At 49.5% G+C, this 21,441-nt stretch overlaps 1 protein-coding gene across 1 annotated transcript in view; it reads right to left on the bottom strand.

Annotated features, from left to right (window-relative positions):
• Nucleotides 1–1,784: 1,784 nt before the first annotated feature.
• The window catches only part of TTC21A (tetratricopeptide repeat domain 21A), a 55,606-nt gene continuing 35,949 nt past the window's right edge, over nucleotides 1,785–21,441 (bottom strand). Inside the window, exons 10-29 of the mRNA XM_042781635.1 lie at nucleotides 20,619–20,716; nucleotides 20,257–20,457; nucleotides 19,440–19,569; nucleotides 16,645–16,802; nucleotides 16,229–16,444; nucleotides 12,379–12,617; nucleotides 10,665–10,737; nucleotides 10,459–10,569; nucleotides 9,986–10,124; nucleotides 9,736–9,839; nucleotides 8,151–8,339; nucleotides 7,121–7,231; nucleotides 6,305–6,386; nucleotides 4,509–4,659; nucleotides 3,557–3,718; nucleotides 3,245–3,437; nucleotides 2,934–3,158; nucleotides 2,188–2,308; nucleotides 1,957–2,024; nucleotides 1,785–1,862 (exon numbers count right to left, since the gene is read on the bottom strand). Coding sequence (XP_042637569.1) covers nucleotides 1,785–1,862; nucleotides 1,957–2,024; nucleotides 2,188–2,308; nucleotides 2,934–3,158; nucleotides 3,245–3,437; nucleotides 3,557–3,718; nucleotides 4,509–4,659; nucleotides 6,305–6,386; nucleotides 7,121–7,231; nucleotides 8,151–8,339; nucleotides 9,736–9,839; nucleotides 9,986–10,124; nucleotides 10,459–10,569; nucleotides 10,665–10,737; nucleotides 12,379–12,617; nucleotides 16,229–16,444; nucleotides 16,645–16,802; nucleotides 19,440–19,569; nucleotides 20,257–20,457; nucleotides 20,619–20,716 — 2,849 coding nt within the window. The remainder of the gene's footprint in view (nucleotides 1,863–1,956; nucleotides 2,025–2,187; nucleotides 2,309–2,933; nucleotides 3,159–3,244; nucleotides 3,438–3,556; nucleotides 3,719–4,508; nucleotides 4,660–6,304; nucleotides 6,387–7,120; nucleotides 7,232–8,150; nucleotides 8,340–9,735; nucleotides 9,840–9,985; nucleotides 10,125–10,458; nucleotides 10,570–10,664; nucleotides 10,738–12,378; nucleotides 12,618–16,228; nucleotides 16,445–16,644; nucleotides 16,803–19,439; nucleotides 19,570–20,256; nucleotides 20,458–20,618; nucleotides 20,717–21,441) is intronic.

Raw genomic sequence — 21,441 nt, 5'->3', positions numbered from 1 at the left:
CATGTCTCCTACACCCCAAGGAAACAGCCCATGGCTGGACTAAGGCCTGCCTTCTCCCCTTCTTGGGCAAGTGAGTCATTGCTTGACTTTCTTTTTTGAGATCAAAGAAGACAACTTAGGTTTTACAGTGACAAAAAACATGATTAATGCACAATCCCTTTTCATACAACGCATTTTTCCACACATACAGCCCTGCCTGTTTAAACTACAGACCGACCTGCCTCTCAACACAACCCACCCCAAGAAACTGGGTTGTAAAACAGATCATAGTAAAGGGACTGGATTTTCCCATAGGAAGGATGATAGTAACTAGGGGAAGCGTTCCAGATCACTGACTCATACCAAGAAGCTGTGCACGTGACTAGCAGTATGTTATAAAAACAAGGCGAAGCAGCCATCAAGGACAACTCACTCGGTTCTCCAAGGGACCCTATCCATTCACTGTTCCCAAGCCTCAGTTGTTACGAAGACTGCTCTTGAAAAACTACCATATATCTACGTTCTACCCATACTCAGATTTTTCTTTAAATTGATGCTGCCAATATGCTTAAAAGTTAGACTCATCCTATGCAATAGTATCCATGAATTCATGAGCTTGTGCTAGTTATTTTTTTTCTATTCTACAAAAAAATGATATAAAAACATTGATATTAAACTTAAAAATATTTGCTCTATATCACTAGCAGGGATATATGCCATGATTTGTGAGTAACAGGTCTAGTCTAATTTCCTGCTGCATATGGACACACTGAGACCCAGAGGGGCAAGTCACACTGGCAGATCCTAGCCTTCCTGACTCCCAAGTTCAGAGATCCTTCCCCCAAGACCAGGCTAGCCCTATTACTGTTATCCTGAAAAATAGGGAGAGAGGTATTGGAAGCACAGCGAAGGTAACCTCTGTCACCCCTTTGCCAGCTACAATGAACATTATCCATCTACATAGAGACCGCTGTGTTTGCCCCCTTAGGTGGTAAAGGGATTTCTGGAGGATGAATTCGTCCGCTTGTGTCTTTTACAAAAGCTGAAGTGGCGATTACTTTTCCTTGGAATGTATTTCCCTGCATCAGGCAAGTGTAATCAGGTTCGCACAAAACCAGTGAGGACCAGCGGCAGTCAGCTGAAGACCTGAGGGCGGGAGGAGACAATGCATGGAGGGTGGGGCAATAGCCCTTGCAACCTGCCGGGTGATGGGCACTTTCACACAGGGCCCAGCTACGGGGCTTCTTGCAGCTGGTCCTCCTTGTCTGGGCCCATTGCCCACAGCATCCTGGGCCCACTGCCAGGGAGGACAGCCTGGTGGGGAGGAGCAGTTGCTTCTTTAGCTCCAGAATGCTGGGACCAGACAGAAGAGGAGAGGCATTTATGGGCTGATGTAACAGTTTTAAAATAGGTATAGGTTTGTGTTTTTTAAAACTATCAGTCCACTGGGAGCCCCCTCTTTCTTCTCTCTCACAGAGTCTGGGATAAATGTGAAAATGTAGCCTATCAGAATGTGCCCAGTAAGCCCAGCAGAAACAAAGCTGGTTGATTTCTTTCTCCCCCAGAGCAAAATTACTTCTTGTTCCTTTAAAACATAAAGCCTTGGGATGCCCCTTAGTCCAGAAGAGGCATGATTCAAAATAAACCACATGCAACACAGATACGGGAAAGAATATGTCATTTTCTAAATCCTTTCCACAGCCCTCATCTCCCACCCCCTCTGTGACACTTCTGTAGGTTGACTGCCTCCACCCAGGCCTCCATGACCTCCAGAGGCTGGTGGACTGCTTGGCCACTGACCATTGCTAGGGCCTCAAGGATCCTTGGGCCTTTTCCAAAATTTCCTCTCTGATCTTGGGGTAGTTGGGGTACTCTCTGAGAACCTGGGACAAGGAGAGAGCAGGTGTGCAGCATCAGTAGAGTTCCCAGCTAATATCCTCCTCAAGCCCTCCCCAGCCAGTGTCAGTGGCTTCTTACACTGTGGCAGACTTCAATGGCCTCCACGAATCTCTTGTCTTTCAGGTAGTTGAAAGCGAGTTTGAAGCCTGTCCAAAGGTGAGAAGAACAGAAACAGTAACTCCCTAATGACATGTAAACCCCTCTGCTTCCCAGGGCAGCAGGGGTACAGCCCCCGAGCTCTGGGGTCAGTTAGGGTCTTGGTGTCCACCTTCCACACCTACCCATGAGCACCTTGGTTGTCTCTCTTACCCACGGAAGGGTTGGCATGATGGCTGTACTTCCAGGCCAGCTCATAGTTGGTAGCTGCATCCTTGTAGGACTGTTCCTTCTCCATGATGAAGCCCATATATTCATAGGCCTTGCAGCAGGACTGCAAGGAAAGCCAGTCAGAGCCTCTGGGGAAGGGAAGCCATGACAAGTCCCCAGCAGCTCCAGCAATGGGGTGAGACGGGGCAGGGCAAGGAACAGGGGGTGAGCTGCCCTGAGTCAAACCAGTAAGGGTGCCCAAAAGCAACCCCCCCCACCTTTGCAAGAATTGGAGCTCCTGCTTGACCTTCTCAGCACCCGAACTGGTGTGCCTTTCTCTCAGCCACCCCACACATGCATGATCCCTTCCTATGCACCCCTCTTATCCTACCCCTTTTCTTCCTGATGTACTCTGACCAGGTAAACAACTCCTCAAGCCCTGCAAGTCCCTCAACAAAAGAATACGTCCCAGCTCTCTCCTCCATTTCCATTCCCCCCTGAGTGTGCCCTGCCACCAGGGCATCAACCATTGACTTGTCCTGATACTGGTGCTCACCATTCAGTTTGGCCCTGTTGCCCTTCCTACTTGCCTCTTGCAGCCCTGTTCCTAACTCGTGTCTCTTCTCCCCCCACCACTCTTATGCCCATGTGCCCCTCCTTCTCCATCTCCTCATGGTGCCCCTTGAACTTGTGCCACCCACTTCCTCCACCCCTACTCCTGGCCGCCCCGATGCTGTGTGGCCCCTTGCCTTGTTGTACTGCACGCAGCGCCGCAGCAGCTCTGAGGCGAGGTCGAACTTGCCCCCCTGGCAGTAGATGTCGGCCAGCAGGAGCCAGCTCTTCTCTAGGTCATCTGCTTCATCCAGTACCCAGGGGGCCTTGGCCTGGCGCTTCAGCTGTGTGCGTGCTTTGGGGATCTGCTTCAGTAGAGTGTAGGCCTGTGCCATGGCCAGCAGGGCGGAGACGCTGTTCTTCTGCACACGGGGTGGGAAACAGCCATTGGTGTGGCTTAACCCTAGGCCTCTGCCCTGCCGCCCACCATCCCAGCAAGCAGGCGCACCTCGGCCTGGGCCATCTCGATGAAGGTGCTCAGCGCTGCCTCCACGTTAGCCTTCTCCCTTGTGGCCATCAGGCAGAGGCTCTGCAGAAGCCGCAACTGGGCCTGGCCAGAGACTGAGTGTGGGTAGAACTCACGCAGCAGCTTTTCAGCTGTGCGCACACCGTGCTGCTCTGAGTCCTTCTTATCCATGGAGCTGTGGGCGATGGATTATGAGCTCAGCCTGCACCCCTGGCCTTGGCTCATAGGTTGTAGGACCTCCCCTCCTTCCCCAGGATCCCACCCTTGTCCCTCATGGGCAAGTGGAGTCCTTACATGCTCTCAGCCATCATGTTCTCAAAAGCTTCTCCGCCCATGATCTCATTGTCCGGGTTCAGACAAATCTGTACCATGTAGTAGGTGGCTCTCTGGCCCCAAGTGCTGTCCTTGCGAGCCTTGTTCAGGAACTTCAGGGCTTCGTTGGGCTGCCCTATGTGCCTGTGGTGGAGGAGAGAAACACCAAGAATCAGATAGGGAAACTGAGACCCAGATAGTGCAAGGACATGTAGAGGTCACTCCATTAGTCTGCGAAGAGCAGGAGCTGAATCTATGGTCTCTCAACTCCCCATCCTGGAAGCAGAATTTCTGCTCCTCTAGTGCTGAGCAAGAAGGAGCCCTGGCGGCACAGTGGTTAAGCACTTGGCTGCTAACCAAAAGTTCAGTATTTCAAACCCACCAACCACTCCACAGGAGAAAGATGTGGGAGTCTACTTCTGCAAAGACTGTAGCCTTGGAAACCCCATGGGGCAGTTCTACTTTTTTTTTTTTTTTTAATTTTTATTGTGAGTTGGGTGAAAGTTTACAGAGCAAATTCATTTTCCATACAGCAGTTCATACACATTTTGTTTCATGACATTGACTGTAATCCCTCCCAATGTAACAGCTTCCTCCCTGTAGCTACCTCTTCCCTGTGTCCTTCTTTCCTATGCATTCCTGCCCCTGAGCTATCTCAGTATGCAAATACTGCCCTTCTGATCTCTCATGATTTATCATTCTAAAGAGTATATCTACCTGATATAAATGTTCACCCCATATGCCTGTCTATGGTTTGGCTGGAAGCCACCGGAGTGAGTTCAATTCCAGCCCTGAAGGGTAACTAGGGGCCATAGGCTCCGGGGTCTCAACAGGCTCTATCTAGTTCTACTCTGTCTTATGGGGGGAATTGTCTAGATGGCAACAGGTTTTAGTGCTGGAGAGGCCTCCTGTGCATCCCCCCTCCTTAACTTACCAGTAGTAAATGCCTCTGCAGTAGTTGAACCCTGCCTCCAAAGGTACACGGCTGGACACCTTCTTGGCCAGTTCAAAGAAGGTGGGGGCTTCTTCAAGTTTACCACTTCTTCGTAACAGATCGATTAATTTATTCAGTACTGAAAAATTATCTAAAATGACAAGAGAGCAGAAATCTCCAGGCTATAATGGCCAATAGCTACATCAATTAGGGGTGACATGACCTGGCAGGAAGAAGCAGGAGGTGCTGGGTGCCCAAGAGGAAGCCAGGAGACATTGCCTATCTGGGCTAAACAAGGACATCCCAGGGCTGCCTCATGGGCTGGTGCTGAGAGAATAATAACAATAATGTTTAAAAATGATAATAATAATCACAACTATAAACCACTGCCATTGACTGGATTCTGACTCACAGAGACCCAACAGGACAGAACAGAATGGTGCCACAGGACTTTCTCAGAAAGAACACTGGGCAATCTACTTTCGTAGAGATACCACCTCAGAAACCCAATGAGTGGTCACTTTGAGTTGGAATCAACTTGACAGAAATGAGTTTGTTTTTTTTGGTAGGATTTCCAAGGCTGTAAATCTTTGTAGAAACTGACTCCCTTACCTTTCTCCCACAGAGTCACTGGTGGGTTTGAACCAGCGGGTTGATCTTTTGGTTAGCAGCCAAATGCTTTAACTACTGTATCATGAGAGTGCCTAATCACAACTTTGTTGTTGTTGTTGTTATATGCCGTCGAGTCGGCCCCGACTCATAGCGACCCCTCCTTGGGTTTCCGAGGCAGTATCACTACGGAAGTAGGATTGCCCAACCTTCCTTCCAAGGAGTGGCTGGTGGGTTTGAACCGCCAGCCGTCTGGTTAGCAGGCAAGTGTCTTAGCCACTATGCTACCAGAGCTCCAAATCACAACTTTAGCACTTACTAATTACCCGGGGTACAGTGAGCCTGACTTTTTAGGAGCTCTGGTAGCATAGTGCCTAAGGCACTTGACTGTTAACCAGAAGGCTGGTGGTTCAAACCCACCAGCTACTCCTCAGAAGGAAGGTTGGGCATTCCTACTTCCGTAGTGATACTGCCTCGGAAACCCAAGGAGGGGTTGCTATGAGTCGGGGCCGACTCGATGGCAAATAACAACAACAACCACCAATTACATTAACTACTAACATGAACCATAATACACCATGAGGTAGTATTCTTATTGTCCCTATTATACAGACAAGGAAACTGAGGCACAGAGAAGTTACGTAAGCAATCTGATGAAGATTACCCAGCTAGCAAGTGGCAGACCAGGATTCAGATCCAGGCAGCCTGACTGCAGGGTCCACATTTCTAACCACTTTGATCTGCTGGAGTCATAGAACATTCTCCCATGGGCCTGCTGGGGTTCAAGCCTGACCCTTGTATGTAGCTCCTTCCCCAGCAAGAAGGGGTGGTTTATGCTGCAGTTGAGTGGGAATGGAGCTAATATCAAGGGAGTAGTCCAAGGCCTCTCCAGAAAGCTGTAACTTCGAGGCTATATTCAGCCTCAGCAGCTATGATTTGGAGACAGACAGGCCTTCATGGGTCTAAGACCAAGCACTGCCCTGTCAGGAATTGGCCCCTTTGACTCAGGAAGTGCTTGTATGTTCCATCAGGTCTTTCTTGGTTTCCTGCCACTATGGGAACAATCAGAGAGGAAGGGGCTGCCTCTGCCCAGTCAGGAAGGAGGGGAGAGGGCCCACGCTTCTTGGGAGCAGCAGCTGGTACTCAATGGGAACTAATGTAGGCAGTCTCAAAACGGGCCAAGTTACCTGGTACTTTCTCCAGGACCTGGTGGTAGAGACTGATGGCAGCTTCATAATTCTGTTTTCGAAACATCAGGTCAGCCATCATCTATCAGAAAACACACAATAGTCTAGAATCTCTGATAGCAGTTTGCAGGGGTGTTGTGTGGTAGCTGGGAGATGAGTACAAGGGAAGAGGGGAGGTAGAAAAAGACTTCCAAGGCAGTCTCCCTAGGCTGTGGAACAGCTGCTACAGGAGGAGCCCGAAAGTTCCTCAGACCCTCACTCAGAAGGTGGAGCCTATGGGAGTGGGGAGCAGGGTGAGAATGGGAGTGGGAAGCTAAAACCAGAAGGAGATATCAATGGGGTCTCTTGACAACCTGTAGAACAGCCCTCCACACATACACGCACTTCTGAACACTGCCAACTCTAGGCAATGGAGGTAGAGATGGGGCTCCCCTCCTCTGCTCTGCAGGGTCTCAGTCTCCGCTCTTAGGGCAGCCCTAGTGGAGGGCTGATGATAGGAAGGAGAGAGCAGAACTGAGGACTGCTTTCTCAACATACTGCCTGAAGCCCCTGGAACCTGGCCCACCCTGGCCTTCAGTGACAGTGGGTGTGGTTTCCCTTAGAGTGAGTCAACCTTACCCCCTCCCCTTAGAAGGCCCAAGAGGTTGTTGCTGCCCCCTGCTGGCCTGACCACCCCTCCCACTGAAGGGCAGTTGTCTAGCTCAAGAGCCCTCTGCTTGACAGATCCTCTGGACAGGGGGTTGGGGAGTCAGCCAGGCAATGGGGTCACAGGACCCTGAGCTGAGGAGGGCGGGAGGTAGGCCTGGGGCCTCCTACCACAGAGGGGGTCTCCTGGTTCTGCTCGGTCTGCAGGAGGATGGCACAGTGCTGTTCACACAAGTCCAGATGCCCCTGGAGCAAGTAGAGCCGCGCCAGTTCCAACACCACCTGGGACGAAGCTGGATATAGTGCACCAACCAAGGAACATCATGGGAAAACCCTGGGAGTGTGCTTGATGCCTCTTTTTCCTTTATGCCTTATGTCTATAGGCTCTGCTTTCAGAATGAATCCCTAATCCTCCAGAATCTCTGACCCTCCTCTGCTCCTGTCCAATACTCCAGGCTAACTGACCTTTCAAAGTGGGGGCCTGGTTATTTATCTTCAGCTCTGGCTCACCTCCTCTGGGAAGCCCTCTGTGGCCCAGACTTGGGGCAGGGACCCTTCCTCTGAGCCTCATCGTGCCCTGTGCTCACATACAGTGCATACTGCATTGGTATCAGAACAGCCTATTTATGGTTGATTTCCCCTTGCCTGATGGCAGCGCATGGGCGGGGACCATGTCTTGCCCTATTTTGCCTCCAAACCCTAGTATAGGACCTGGCACATATTAGAAATCTGCCAAATGAGTGAATAATTAAATTAACAAATGGGTCGTTCACCAAGATCATCATCTACTCTCTTAGCCTGAAAGCTAGCCACCATCTCCATATCTGGAACCACATACCCCCTTACAGCTCTGCAACTCCTTGGAAGCTTAGCCTGGACTTCATGCCAAAGGAGCCCCTGGCAGCAACAACTCTTATCACCTCCCCATTTCTAAGAAATGACTTTCAGCAAAATGTCCTCCCAAGCCCACCTTCAAATGGCTGTCCAAAGTGGGGCTTCTCAGCCTGCCTTCACAGGCTGTGGCAGGTGAAGGCCTGGGGTCAGCTGGAACAGGATCCCCAACTGGGGAGCTGCCCATGGCTGGCCTCCCGCACCCTGTCCACCTGAGCTCTTCAAAGAGGTATGGAAAAGGAACTGGCCCCTGGCCCCAGGGGGAGCTCAGCAAGGCATGTGCCCAGAAAGAAGAAGCAGGGCCACTCACCTTGTTGTCAGTGGGTGAGTAGGAGAGGGCATCCTTGTAAGCCCGCACTGCCTGGGCATACTCCTTCTCTTCAAGGTAGTGCTCCCCAAACTGGATGCAGATGGAGGCTGCCAGTTGCTTCTGAGAGGGGATCATTTCTGGTTGTTCCAGTGGAACCCGCTTCAGTATCCGAGACTGGAGGTCCAAGGCCTTGGGAGACCAATAAGCCCAGGCTCAGGAACGAGAGCCTGACCTGCCAGGCTCTTTCTTAGGCCAGTCCACAGAAAGTTTCTACACTCTGACTTCAGAGCCAGCATCTGGTGGTGCAGTGCCGAAGGCATTTGACTGCTAACCAGAAGGTTGGCGGTTCAAACCCACCAGCCACTCTATGGAAGGAAGACAGGGCAGTCTACTTCCCTAAAGATTTACTGCCTCGGAAACCCAATGGTGACTTGATGGCTGTGGGTTTGGTATTTGGTTTAATGTTAGAAAAGACATCTCAAGTGCCCTGGGTAAATCAGAGTCACCAGACAGGCAAAGCCACTGCTGAGTGCATAGGGAGGCAAGCTGCACTGTCTCGGGGGCAGGAGCAGAAGGAAAGGCACTCAAACAAAACACTATATTGTGCTTTTCCTGTTTATTTGCTGCCATCGTACCTTGAGGTACAGTGTCTAATCTGCTTTGGCTGCCCTACCAGCTAGAATAGGTACCCCGTAGGTGCTCAATGCAGGCTACATTTTACAGATACAATTTGTTCTGAATATGTTGCCCTGTTGGGAATTTAGGCAGTCCCCTGACCCCCATCCCCAAATATCCATGACCTAAAATCACCAAGTATATAGGTGGAAAGCCTCAGGGCAAGAGGAAATGACAGTGCCAGGTAAGTTACCAGAAGTGGGCACAAAGGAGCACTCGGCTCCCCACAGGCCAAAAACCGAGTGGGCATCCTGCATGCTCAGTGGACGGTAAACAAGGGAATAGATTAGAGTGTGAGCTCTCTCTATACAACCTCAGAATGCACCCAAGAGCAAATGCCAGGCCACACCCTTGGATAGCAAGAATGAGGAAGACCGCAGCAGAAGTGGCCAGGGGCTCTCAAATCAGGGGCACCCAGTGGGGGAAGAGCATGGACTGGGATCGGCAGACCAGGTCCAAATCCTAGCTCTACTGACTTTGGGCACATTTCTTAAGCTCTGTGAGTTTAATAGTCTTATCTCTTAAATGAGAATGTCAGAGTGGTTACCTTACAATATTATTGTAAGAATTAAAAAAGATAGAAAAATGCCCAATACAGAGCCTGGCATAGAGCATTCACCATGTGGGAGCTATTGTGGTTCCCATAATTATCACCTCAATCATCCTTTAGGGCTTACTTCCCACCCTTCCCTCCCCAGGCCAGCCCAGCTCAGCTCAGAGCACTTTGCTGCACCCACACAGAATGAGCAGGGGTCAGGGAATAAACAGGAAGATGTAGGTCAGAGGTGAAGCCCAGGTGCTCTTTTGAGGACCAGGGCCTGGGACTTTCCAGACCAGTAGCCCCTTCCTTCTTTCTTCAGTCTCCATGGGACCTGGGAGGTAAGGGGCCTGGGGCCCATCTGCCAACTACCTTGTTCAAAGTTTCCATCACATCTTCTTTTTTATGACTCTTATAAACTTTTGCCAGCAGAAGTAGGCACTTAACATCATTCATCATGGATGGGATATCTTGGACTGTAAAATGGAAACTCAGGTTAGTAAGGCTGGGGGGGTGGGAGGGAACTGGGCTAGGCTCAGGACTCCAGCCAACACTCCTGTAGGAGAACAGAGAGCCGGCTGCTGGCTCCAAGTGCTGGGAGTGCGTTAAAAGGCTGCCTCACCAAAGTCACGCTCCAGTGCCTGCTTTAGAACTTTTTCTGCTTTGGTGAACTTCTTTAACTTCAGGAGCAGTTCAGCCAGATCGCAGCACAGAAAGTCCTGTCCGCTAATCTTCTGGGCGGCCTCATAATAATTAATTGCCTTGGTGCAAACAGGAAGGATTGGCATCAGGTCTGGTGCCCAGTGAACCTTGTTTGCTCTGCTTGAGCACCTGACACCATACTGCCTCCAACAGCCACAGCACCTGTATGCCCCTCCGGAACACAGAATTCTAAGATGAAAGGGCCTCCCAGCTGGCTCAAGGATGCTGCAGCTGGAGCAGGGATGGGGTGGGGGAGTTGCTGAGTTCTTCCCTTGGTGTGCCATTCAGCAGGCAGCTGGGGTGGAAACCCAGGCACACTCCTCCCATTCAGACCCTCTCACTTGTATGCCCTCCCTCCCCCCTCCCCCCACCTCCAGCCCAGCCCAGCCTGACCTTGTTGTACTGGTGAGTCTTCACATAAGCTTGCCCAATCCTGCTGACCAGGGAGGCGTCATGCGGGTTCTTTCTATATGCCTCATCATAGACTTCCAAGGCCTTCTCAGGCTGGTGGGGAAAGTATCTGGGGGTCTCTCTCTTCTCTTTCACCGGAGAAGTGAGATGAGGGGCCACTTGGCAAGACTGTGAGGTCCCTCACTTACCTCCTGAATGTTCATAAAAGCATCACCCAGTAGCAGGCTGGTGTGGGGGCCAGGAAGGTTTTCACAGAGCTCACTGCAAAGGTAACCAAAAGCTTGTCTCAGGTCTGTGCATCCTTCACCTTCTTTGAATCCATTTCCTTCTCTTCTTTCCCACTGATTCTCAAGGCCACTGATTCTGGCTGTCATCCATCCATCCATCCATCCATCTATCCATCCAATCTTTATTTAAAGCACACGTGAGGCATTGCACTGGCTGCTTCAGTACAGGCTCTCCTCATCTGGGCCATGGATAGAGCCTCCACTCTACTCCCACCCTTCCAGAGCCCTCTCCATCTAAGGCAGACACACTGTTCTTTCTAGAACCCCAATCTGACCATGCCACCTGTGGTAGTTTAGTTTGTGTGTCAACTTGGCTAGGCCTGGTTGAGTGGCTGAGCAGCTGGATGTAGTTAGTATTCCCCATGATGAGACTAGTAATCAGCTCCATGATGGAATCTCCTGTGAGCAGCTGAGTAGCTGCCTTAGGGATGTGGTCGGCTTCCTGTATATAAGGAGAAGCCTTGGGAACAGACTCTGGCTTATAGCATGCTTGAACCCTGCATGTAGCTGTATCATTGTTCAGCAGCCTGCCATGCTCTGCTGACCTTGGAACTTTCAATGGACTTGAATTAATGGCTTGCCATGTGGTTTGGAGGAGCTCTGGTAGTGTAGTGCCTAAGGCATTTGACTGCTAACCAGAAGGCTGGTGGTTCAAACCTACCAGCCACTCCTCGGAAGGAAGTTTGGGCAATCTACTTCCATACTGATACTGCCTTGGAAACCCAAAGAGGGGTCACTATGAGTTGGGTCTGACTAGACGGCACATAACAACAACAACACAACATGTGGTTTGGTAACATTGGGACTGTGCCTTTTTATTTGTCAACTTCGGGCTTGTCAGTCTCAGCCACCAGCAGGTGTCTGAGTGAAGAAAAGCCTCTGGCTCCAGTGGGCTGGGAACAGGAGGCAGAGCTGAACCCCAAGGTCGAGGGGCTTTCACCCAGGCCCTAGAGCTTGGCACTTTGAACTTGGACTTGAAGCCTCCAAATTGTAGGAGAATAAACTTCTGTTTCTTCAAGCCATCCCATTTGTGGTATATTCTTGTCAGAGTGGTACTAGGTAACCAAAACACCACCCCATTGTTTATTGGTTTCTACAAGCTCTTGAGATAGCCTCCCTATTCCCCTCAACCTGCCCTCATCACTGCAAGAAATTGCTTAGATGGAGTTTTGCCTGAAGGGACTGGGAAGGCAGCCTCAAGGTCCCAACACCAACTCACACAGAGACAGACAGAAGCTCCAGGCTTCAGATACCTGCTGTCCACCCTCAGTCTTCACTGCAGACTGGTCATATCCAAGCCTCTGGACATTTTCTCAAGGACAAACACAACCAGGGGCTAGACTAGAATTGCATTCCCTCAGTTCCTTCAACGTGTGTCTGGGAGTCAGATCCAGTCTCCCATCAGGATGTGAGCCATGCATGCAGGACTTGGTGCATCTAGCTTTGTGTCCTCAGAACTCAGTAGCTGACCTGTTACGTTCCAACTCTACCCCATGGGAAATTCACACCTGTGTCTCACACACTCCAAGGACATATTCTAAAGACCCAGGTTGAAGAAATACACTCCCTAAAATCCGACAGAATGGGCTGGCACTGTGCTGCCTAGTTGGCTTACCGGTAGCACCCAATATACAGGCGGACATCTTTACGGGCGTTCAGGTAGATGCTGGCCATCTTCTCCTTGGCTTCCGTGTAGCAGGGCTGCTTGGGGGTGATGTTCCTCAGCATACTGAGTGCCACGTCCACGTTCCCCTTGCTCAGGGCCAAGTCCACGTTGGCGATGGTGATGCGGATCTCTTCTGGCGTGCCGCTGAACTCATTGATGGCATCCTGCATGACTTTGGTGGCCTCATGCTAAAGCATGAAAACCAAACCAATGCTCAATTCACAGTTAACCACCATCAGTCTCCAGACCTCAAGGAAACTTAAAGTAATCCCCCTTTCCACTCCTGCTCTGTGAAAGAGATAAAGCATGGAGTCAGAGCTGGGCTCAGGTAAGACTTGCAGCATTGGTGGCAGAGAGGGGAGAGAGCCCTTTAAAGTCTATGGCAACTGTTTCTGGAGGGGAAGGGGTGGACCCTTAGCTATCTTGGGAATGCCAGTACCAGCTGTCATCAAACAGACTCCAACTCAACTGTGCTCCATAGCATTTTCAATGGCTGGTTTTATAGAAGCAGATGGCCAAGGCTTTCTTCTGAGGCATCTCTGGGTGAACTTGAACCTCTAATCTTTTGGTTACCAGCTGAGAACATTAAAGTTTGCACCACCTAGAGACTCTGCTTGGGGGTACAGGAAGGAATCCCCAACTATAATAACCTGCCTGTTCCTTAAGCACCTCAAACCTTGACTGTTGCAATTCCTTCCTATAGGAGACCTTCTGGTTGTGTCTCCTTATATCTTCTTGCTTTTGACCAAAGAGATATATTTTTTCATACTATTCCTTTATTATCCTTTTAATTTTATTTTTTATTGTGATCTGGCTGAGAGTTTACAGAGCAAATTCATTTTCCATACAGCAGTTCATACACATGTTGTTTCATGACATTGCCTGCAATCTCTCCCAGTGTAACAGCTCTCTTCCCACTTCCTCCCCTGTAGCTACCTCTTCCCCGTGTCCTTCTTTCCTATGCATTCCCACTCTCTGAACTTAGTGTGCAAATACTGCCCTTCTGATCTCCCATGATTGATTGTTCTAAGGATTGTATCTACCTGATGTGAATGTTCACCCTATATTCCTGTCTATGGTTTGTCTGGAAGCCACGGGAGTGAGTTCATTTCCAGACCTGAAGGATAACTAGTGGCCATAGTCTCAGAGGTCTCACCAGGCTCTGTCAGACCAGTAAGCCTTGTCTTTTTCATGATTTTGAGTTTTGTTCCACATTTTTCTCCCACTCTATCCAGGATCTCCAATTTTGATCCCTTTCCAAGTGGTTGGAAGTAGTAGCCAGGCATTGTCTAGTTCTTCTGGTCTAAGGGTCATATAGGCTGAAGTTCCCATGTTCCACTCGTCTCTTGAACTAATTCTTTCCATACATCTTTGATTTTTTTTTTTTTTTTCACTTTTCTTTGCTTTGGATGAGGAGAGACCAATTGGTGCAACTTAGATGGCTGCTCACAAGCTTTTAAGGCCCCAGTCTCTACTCACTAAAGTAGGAGGCAGAACATTATCTCTGTGCAGTATGTTATGCCAATTGAACTTGATATCCCCTGCAACCAATGACCAAAGATATTTTAATGTTGCAGTATTTGACGTGTAAAGATCCTATTTGAGTTATACTTTCATTATATTTGTCCCAAGTTATTTTAATAATTATTAGTAGTTGTTTTTTAATTCTTTCACCGATTTTGGTGCTCTTTCCCTTGAATTCAGCCTCAGCAGACATTGCTACCTCAGCCCCTGCTTTCTGTTTGTCTGGCATGTCTGTACCATCTTTTCACTTTTCTTCTGGACCTTTTGGTTTTTGGAGTGTGGATAATAGAGGTTTTGTTGTTGGTTTGTTTCAGTCACTGTGAATGTCTCTTTCACTTAATAAGTTCATTAATTTCATTTACAATTTTATCAGAGATGCATGTACTTTGGCTTTTGTCGACTTATGTTTTTCCTTTTCTGTGCTGCTTGTGGGTTGCTTCACCTCTGCCTTTTGATACATAGCCTTGCTTTCTTTTTCATAAGTCTTGATTAATTTGGTGGAAATGTTGTTGTTGTTGTTGTTATATGCCATCAAGTCAGACCCGACTCATAGCAACCCCTCCTTGGGTTTCCAAGGTGGTATCACTACAGAAGTAGATTACCCAACCTTCCTTCCGAGGAGTGGCTGGTGGGTTTGAACCACCAGCCTTCTGGTTAGCAGTCAAGTGCCTTAGGCACTATGCTACCAGAGCTCCCTTAGTGGAAATAGTCTATGTTAATTCTACTAATAGACATCTTTCTATCATGAAATATTTTTGGTGAACTTTCATTTCTCAAATTGTTAACCTAAGAAACAATTTCAGACTTTCCCTAGATGGACCCCTTCTGATAACTGCTCCTCCTTAAATGCTCCTTAAATGGCAACAGCTCCATCTAAACTGCCCTCTTCTCAAGATCTGGGTTAGGGAGGGAGGGAGACCTGGCACAGCTGCCCTAAAGCACACCTCCCCTTAGCTCTCTGTTGGTCCTCCCTTGGGGAGCAGCCTGTGAGGGAAGCTAGCGTCAGGATGGATGTTCACAGAGAAGGCCATGCTTGTGGATCTGTGATTTATCTCATCTGAGGAAGCTGTAAATCTGATTTTCAGGTTCTTTCCCTCCTTACTTTCCTCTTTCCCACCTCTCTTCCTATGTAGGAGACCAGGGCAGAGAACACAGAAGAAGCATTTTAGCAGGGAGTCCTTATCCAGCAGTGCTGCCCTTCTGTGGAGTAGAACCAGGTCCTTTCTCTTCCTGTGGCTGGACTGCATCCCCAGTTCTTAAAGTTCCCAGCAAATGCAGGCACCGCCGCTTTTTCTCTCTCTATCCCACCAATGGTAACCTCCACAAGGACAGAGCCTCTCTGGCTTGTTCTCCTTCATCCCTAGCTCCTATCAGAGTGCCTGCAATACTGTAAACTCTGAACAAACAGTAGCTGAATAAATGACCAAGTAAATCAATGATGAATAACTCTTCTTGCATGTGGCTGTTCCTGTTTCATTATAGATGGAGATTCCATTCTACTTTCAATTCTTCTGTTCCTTTTGGCAGACTTAAGAGAGGCAAGCACAATAAGCATCCTTCCACATTCCCATCTTTGCTCTGGAGGCAATTTTTATCTTAAGGAAAAAAAAGGCCTCATGGGTTGGTTCCCCCCCGACTCAGGGATCATCACAGGAGAAGGCTGGAGATGGATCACAGAGATAGCTCTAGGGCTGTTCTGCCAGAGCCCTTTCCCATGAGCTGGTGGGACCAGTGAGGCCAGGGAGCCCAAGGGAACAGATAGAGCCCAGCTCCTCCCAGGCCTGCCCTGCCTCTGTGCTCCTCATTACTCCGATGTATCAGCTGAGGAGCCTAGGTGTTCTCTGCCTCTGCCCAGCCAGACCTTCCAAGGCCTGGGGGCTGCCTTACACAGCTGAGGAGGCTGTACCCTGCAGCACTCCAAGGCAGCACCATTCATCAAGATTGTGATGTGGCATCACCTGGAGCTGTGTAATGCCCAAAGTGCACAAGCAGTGATGGTGGTGGCACTGCTGGGCTAGTGTGCTCCCTCACTGAGATCCTCATGGGGACTGTGAGGGAGGCAAGGGCTAGATCATGCAGGGCCCAGGAGGATTTGGATTTGATCTTGAGGGCAATGGGAAACACTTAAGTCTTTTAGGCAGTGGAGAGACATGCTCACAAATGAAAACGTGCTCAGACTGTGGCCAGAATCAAAGTACCTGATTCCCTGTCTGGAGGGTACCCTTGACCTCCAACATACCCTAATCCCAAAGGAGGAGAGCATGTCACTTCTTACCAGCTCCCCATTCAGCCGGAGTGCATCTGCCAGTTCCAGTAAGATGGACACGCGCTCGCTGGGCTGCAAGGAAGGCCCACGGAACTTCTTGCTTTCTTCCACCCTCAGAGTTGGTAATTTTGTTATCATTTTCAGAGTCTTTATGGCCTCTGGATAGTCCCCAGACTTGTTGAGGGCTCTGGCCTTGATGAAGTGGTAGAGGGGGTGGTCTCGGACCTAGAGGAGCATAGCAGGGTGGGGGGCCACAGTTCACTACCGTTCTGCTGCTGCTCACAGCACCCAGAGCAGAGAAGGCCCAGAAACTCACTAAACCTGGCTCTGTCTTTGGCCAGCAGAAGGGTCTGAGGGAGGTAGACATGCCCACCCCCTGGGGCTTCGGGATGCTGAGTAGGCAACAGGGCACAGAGGACCCGCACCTGGAAGTTGTGGCTGACGCCCAGCTCTAAGCAGTGGGAACACATGGCAAAGTTGCCCTGAGCAAGGTAGATCTGGGCCATGAGCAAGTGGGTGTCTGCAGACGTAGGGTCCAGCTCCAGGCAACGCTGCAGGGTGCTCTGGGCATTCTCTAGCTCTCCTAGAAATGAAAGACAAACCTCTATGTCCGGGGGTCCTTGGGGACTCCTGAGGCCCATTATGCAAAGGCAGAATGACTTTTACATGCCCTTACCAAGAAATACCGAAGTTAGGCATTTTACTCAGTTCTGTTATGCCTCACTCAGAGGTACCTCCCTAAAATCAAAACTACATAGTTTTTGCCTTGACTCAGACAAAAGGGAGGAAATACTCAACCTTTCTTTCTCTCTGTGTCCCTTTAAGTCACTTCACTGCTCCATCTGAAACCACGGAGGGAATATATAAGTCCTAATTCCCAACCTTAAGAGCAGGACAAAACTTAGTAATAACAAATTATAACGGCCACAGGAGCCCTGGGGGTGCAGTGGTTAAGTGCTTGGCTGCTAACGGAATCCACCAGCCATTCCACAGGAGGAAGATGTGGCAGTCTGCTTCTGTAAAGATTACAGCCTTGTAGATCCTGCTGGGCAGTTCTACTCTGTCCTATAGGGTCACTATGAGCCAGGATCAACTCAATGGTAACAAGCTTGGTTTTTTTTTTTTTTTTTAAATATATAGAATGGCCACATTTTATGAACATTTGCTCTGTATCTGACACATGTGAAGCATTTTAGAATGTCTGGTGTAATATTTGTCCAGTCCTGTAAGGCTGGTATTATTATTCTTGTTTATTAATAAAAGATCCCTGGGCAGCACAACAGTTTGTGCTAGGCTCAAAACCCTGGTTTAAACCCACCCAGTGGAGCTGCAGAAGAAAGGCCCAATGAACTGCTTCCATAAAGATTACAGCCAAAAAAAATCCTACGGCACTCAGTTCTACTCTGTAACACATGAAGTAGCCATGAGTTGGAACTGATAAGATGGCTTGGGTTTTTTGGTTTTACTTTTAATAAAGGACCTGAGATTCCAGGCCACATAGCTTGGAAGAGGAAAAAGCTGGCACTTAAACTCAGGCTCATCTGGCTGGTAGGCTGATTCTGAACCTCCTGGGGTTCTGAACTGTGGGGCTGAGGGCCACCCTGCTCCAGACTGGTGCTTAGGGGGTGGCTGTGGCAGCCCAGGGTGGGGCATGGTGAACTGATAGGAGAGCTTCCTCCAGCTCTGCTTGGGGTCTACAACATGGTGGGTAGGGAGCACACACTCTGGGTCCCAAACTCCCTGCTTCTTCCTTGGGTGCTGCAGAAAGGTAAAGAGATCACCACGGCAACCTAGGCAACTGGAGACCTTGATTTGGCCCAAACCTGCTGGCAGCTGCCGGCACCCCTGGGGTGTCCTCCTGCTATGCCTTATTCCCAAGAGGCACTGAAGTTGTGTGTAAACTTGGCAACCTCATGAAAATAGGGAGAATTGGGCTCCCAGCAGGGTCTGAGCACACAATGAGGTGCCATAGGACAAATGCAAGGCTAGAGGGGCAGAGAGGGAGCTCTGGTAGCATAGTGGCTAAGTCACTTGACTGCTCACCAGATGGCTGGCGGTTCAAACCCATCAGCCACTCCTCGGAAGGAAGGTTGGGCAATCCTACTTCCGTAGTGATACTGCCTCGGAAACCCAAGGAGGGGTCGCTATGAGTCAGGGCTGACTCGACGGCACATAACAACAACAACAACAACAAGAGGGGCAGAGAATACTCCGGGGAAGGTTCTATGTCAGGAGAAATCTTTGGACCAAAATAGGGCACCCGTGGAGAGCTCTCCCTCCTTTTCTAGGGTTTGGCCTTTGAGGTGGGAGAAGCTGGAAGGGCACTGTTCTGGCCTCCCAGAAGCTCTACAGCCCAGGAGAGGCCCAGGCCAGGGCTCAGTGTGCCAAAGGTCATCTGTAAACACTCCCAATCCAGGACTATAACCCCTAGGATGGGCCACATTGGAGAGACAACTAATTGTAGAAGGTCTCACCTTTGCCACGGGGCCTTCTTGACAACTCCTTAAAAATGCTGCCCCTCCCCACCACATCCCCTTCTTCACTTTAGTTTTCTCCATGGCATTATCACATTCTAACAAACTATATAATGTGCTTTGCTGCTTTGTTTATTGTCTATTTCTATTTCTCCTGTAACTAGTTGCTGTAGAGCTAACTCTAACTCATGGAGACCCCGTATGTGTCATAGCAGAACTGTCTTCCATAGTGTTTCCAATGGCTGATTTTCTTCAAAGCAGATCACCAGGCCTTTCTTCCAAGGCACCTCTGGGTGGACTTGAGCCTGCAACTTTTCGGTTAGCAGACGAGTTCACTAACCATGTGCACCACCCAGGGACTTTATTTTCCCTTACTAGGAGGCAGATTCCACGAATGTGGGAATTTTGTCTATTTTGGGACTGCTGTATTGTAGTACTCAGAGTAGCACCTGGCATGTAAAAGAAGTTCAATGACGTAATAGAAGTTCAATGGCACAGACCAAGTAAATAATCAGCAAAAGGCCTAGGTGGAAGAGAGACCTGTTGGCAGGGTTGATCAGGAAGGTATCTAGGGAACTGGAGTTGGACAGAGTGGGCAGGCCTAGTGAGGAAGGTATGCATGTGTATGTGTGAGTGAGTGTGTGAATGTGTGTGCAGGGAGTCTGTGGACACCAAACCAGATGCAGAAGCCCCACCAGGTGAATGCATGCAAGGCCCCACCTGGCCTCAAGGACCCATAGGCTCACCTGAGAGATATTTGACGTGAGCTGACAGATAAAGGGGTTCAATCAGAGCTGGGGCTGCTTTGACCACAGGGCTCAAGATCACGGCGACTTGTTTAAGAAGTGGAGACACGATCTGGCCTGGCGACCGGGGCTGTGGGAACACCGGGGTCTGGTTTTGTGGTTTATCCCATGCAAGAGAGACTCCCAGAGCTCTCAGTAAAGAGATTTTATTTTATCCCACATATGTCGATTGTCCACCCTGTGCCTGCTAGTGCTTGAGCATGAGCTCCAGACAATGGGGACTTTGTTTTGTTTACTGCGTGTCCTCAACACCTAGAATGGTGGCTGACACATGGTAGTGTACCCAATTAGTATTTGTTGAGTGATTCATTACAAGGCATAGGGGTGGTATTAAGATGTTTAAGATATGATCAGTGCCCACGAGGAATCTTGACTGGCTGGGAAAGCCGGACTAACAAGCAAAGACAAACATACTTCCTTGAAGACTTCTAGACGAAGGAAGCCAAGTTCTTTTCTAGGATAACAGCAGGGGCATGGGTTAGAGCCCTGCTTCTCCAAGTATGGGCCCAAGATCAGCAGCATCAGCATTACCTGGGAGCTAGTTAGAGATACAGGGTCAGGTCCTACTGCTGAGTCAGAATCTGCCAGATGATTTGTGTGCTGCTTGTCGAAGTGTGAGAAGCACCTGACTGCCTGCCCAAGGCTCAGACCAGCCTGGTGACAGGCCAGGTGAGGTCTCAGCCTCTGTCTTTCAGGTATGCATATATCCAAGCCTGTATTCCAGACCCCCTGCCATGAAGATGAGTCTGCCCCTCACCTGCTTGGGGCAGAAGAACAAGTACTCCTTGGTGATGCAGACCAGGAAGGAGGGGTCCAGCCGTTCGAAGTACTCGGGGCTCAGGGGGAGGCCCTGCATACTGGAGAAATGCAGCTCTGCAGCTTCCTTCAGGAGTGCTGGGGCCTCCTGTTCCGCCCTGTGCTTCTTGGATGCCAGAAGGGCCTGGAGGAAAACCAGCACCTGCAGAGGGAAGCCCGAGTCCTGGAATCACTAGGGCAGAGTGGATGGTGGAGGGCAAGGCAGAGTCCCTGGCCATCTTGGCTGCTCTGTATTAGAAACTGGGGTAGAAAGAGGGTGGGCAACAAGATCAGGGAGCAGCCCATGCCCCAGAGAGCTCAGACCTCAGACTTTCCAAGGGACTGCTGCACTTCCTTCAGGAATTCCAGCTGTTGCTCAGCCTCGTCCAGCTGGCCTTGTAAGATGCAGCACCAGATGATCCCTGGGAATGGAACAGAACATGGATGAGCAGCCATCTCCAAAGTAGACCCAGCCGCCCAGCTGAAAAGACTGGATGAGAGCTGGAAAGGACGGGCCCCAGGGCAGGGTCTCTGACTCTTTCCAACGTCTTCATAAGCTGAAAGAGTGATACATACTCATGACAGAGAATTCAAAGCATAAGGCAACATATGAAAACATCCCTGGCTCATGCTCTGGCTTCAATGTTTCTTTCTAGAGATAAGCACTGTTACAAACACTGAAATGTTTTCCTTTCAATATTTTTCTAAGCATTTATGTTTTTAATATGCATACAGGAGCCCCGAGAGGCCCTGGTAGTGCAATGGTTAAGCACTTGGCTGCCAACAAAAAGATGAGTGGTTTGAACCCACCAGTAGCTTCATGGGGGAAAAGACCAGGCAATCTGCTCCAAAAACTGCAGCCTAAGAAAATTTGGAACAAAACTCAAAATCATAAAAAAGACCAGGCTTATTGGTCTGATAGAGACTGGTGAAACCTCTGGCCTCTAGTCACCATTCAGGCCTGGAATTGAACTCACTCCCATGGCTTAAATTTCAGCCAAACAATAGATAGGCTTATAAGATGAACAATTACACCAGGTAGGTGCACTCCTTAGAATAATCAGCCATGGGAGGTCAGGGCAGCATTTGTGCAGGGAGAAAACTCAGAGGGTGGGAATACATAGGAAAGAAGGACACAGAGAAAAGT

This window comes from Orycteropus afer, unplaced genomic scaffold, assembly GCF_000298275.1.
Source record: "Orycteropus afer afer isolate SDZICR_OR568_19922 unplaced genomic scaffold, OryAfe1.0 scaffold00142, whole genome shotgun sequence".
Lineage (NCBI taxonomy): Eukaryota > Metazoa > Chordata > Mammalia > Tubulidentata > Orycteropodidae > Orycteropus > Orycteropus afer.
This window is presented reverse-complemented; position numbering and strand designations above follow the sequence as displayed.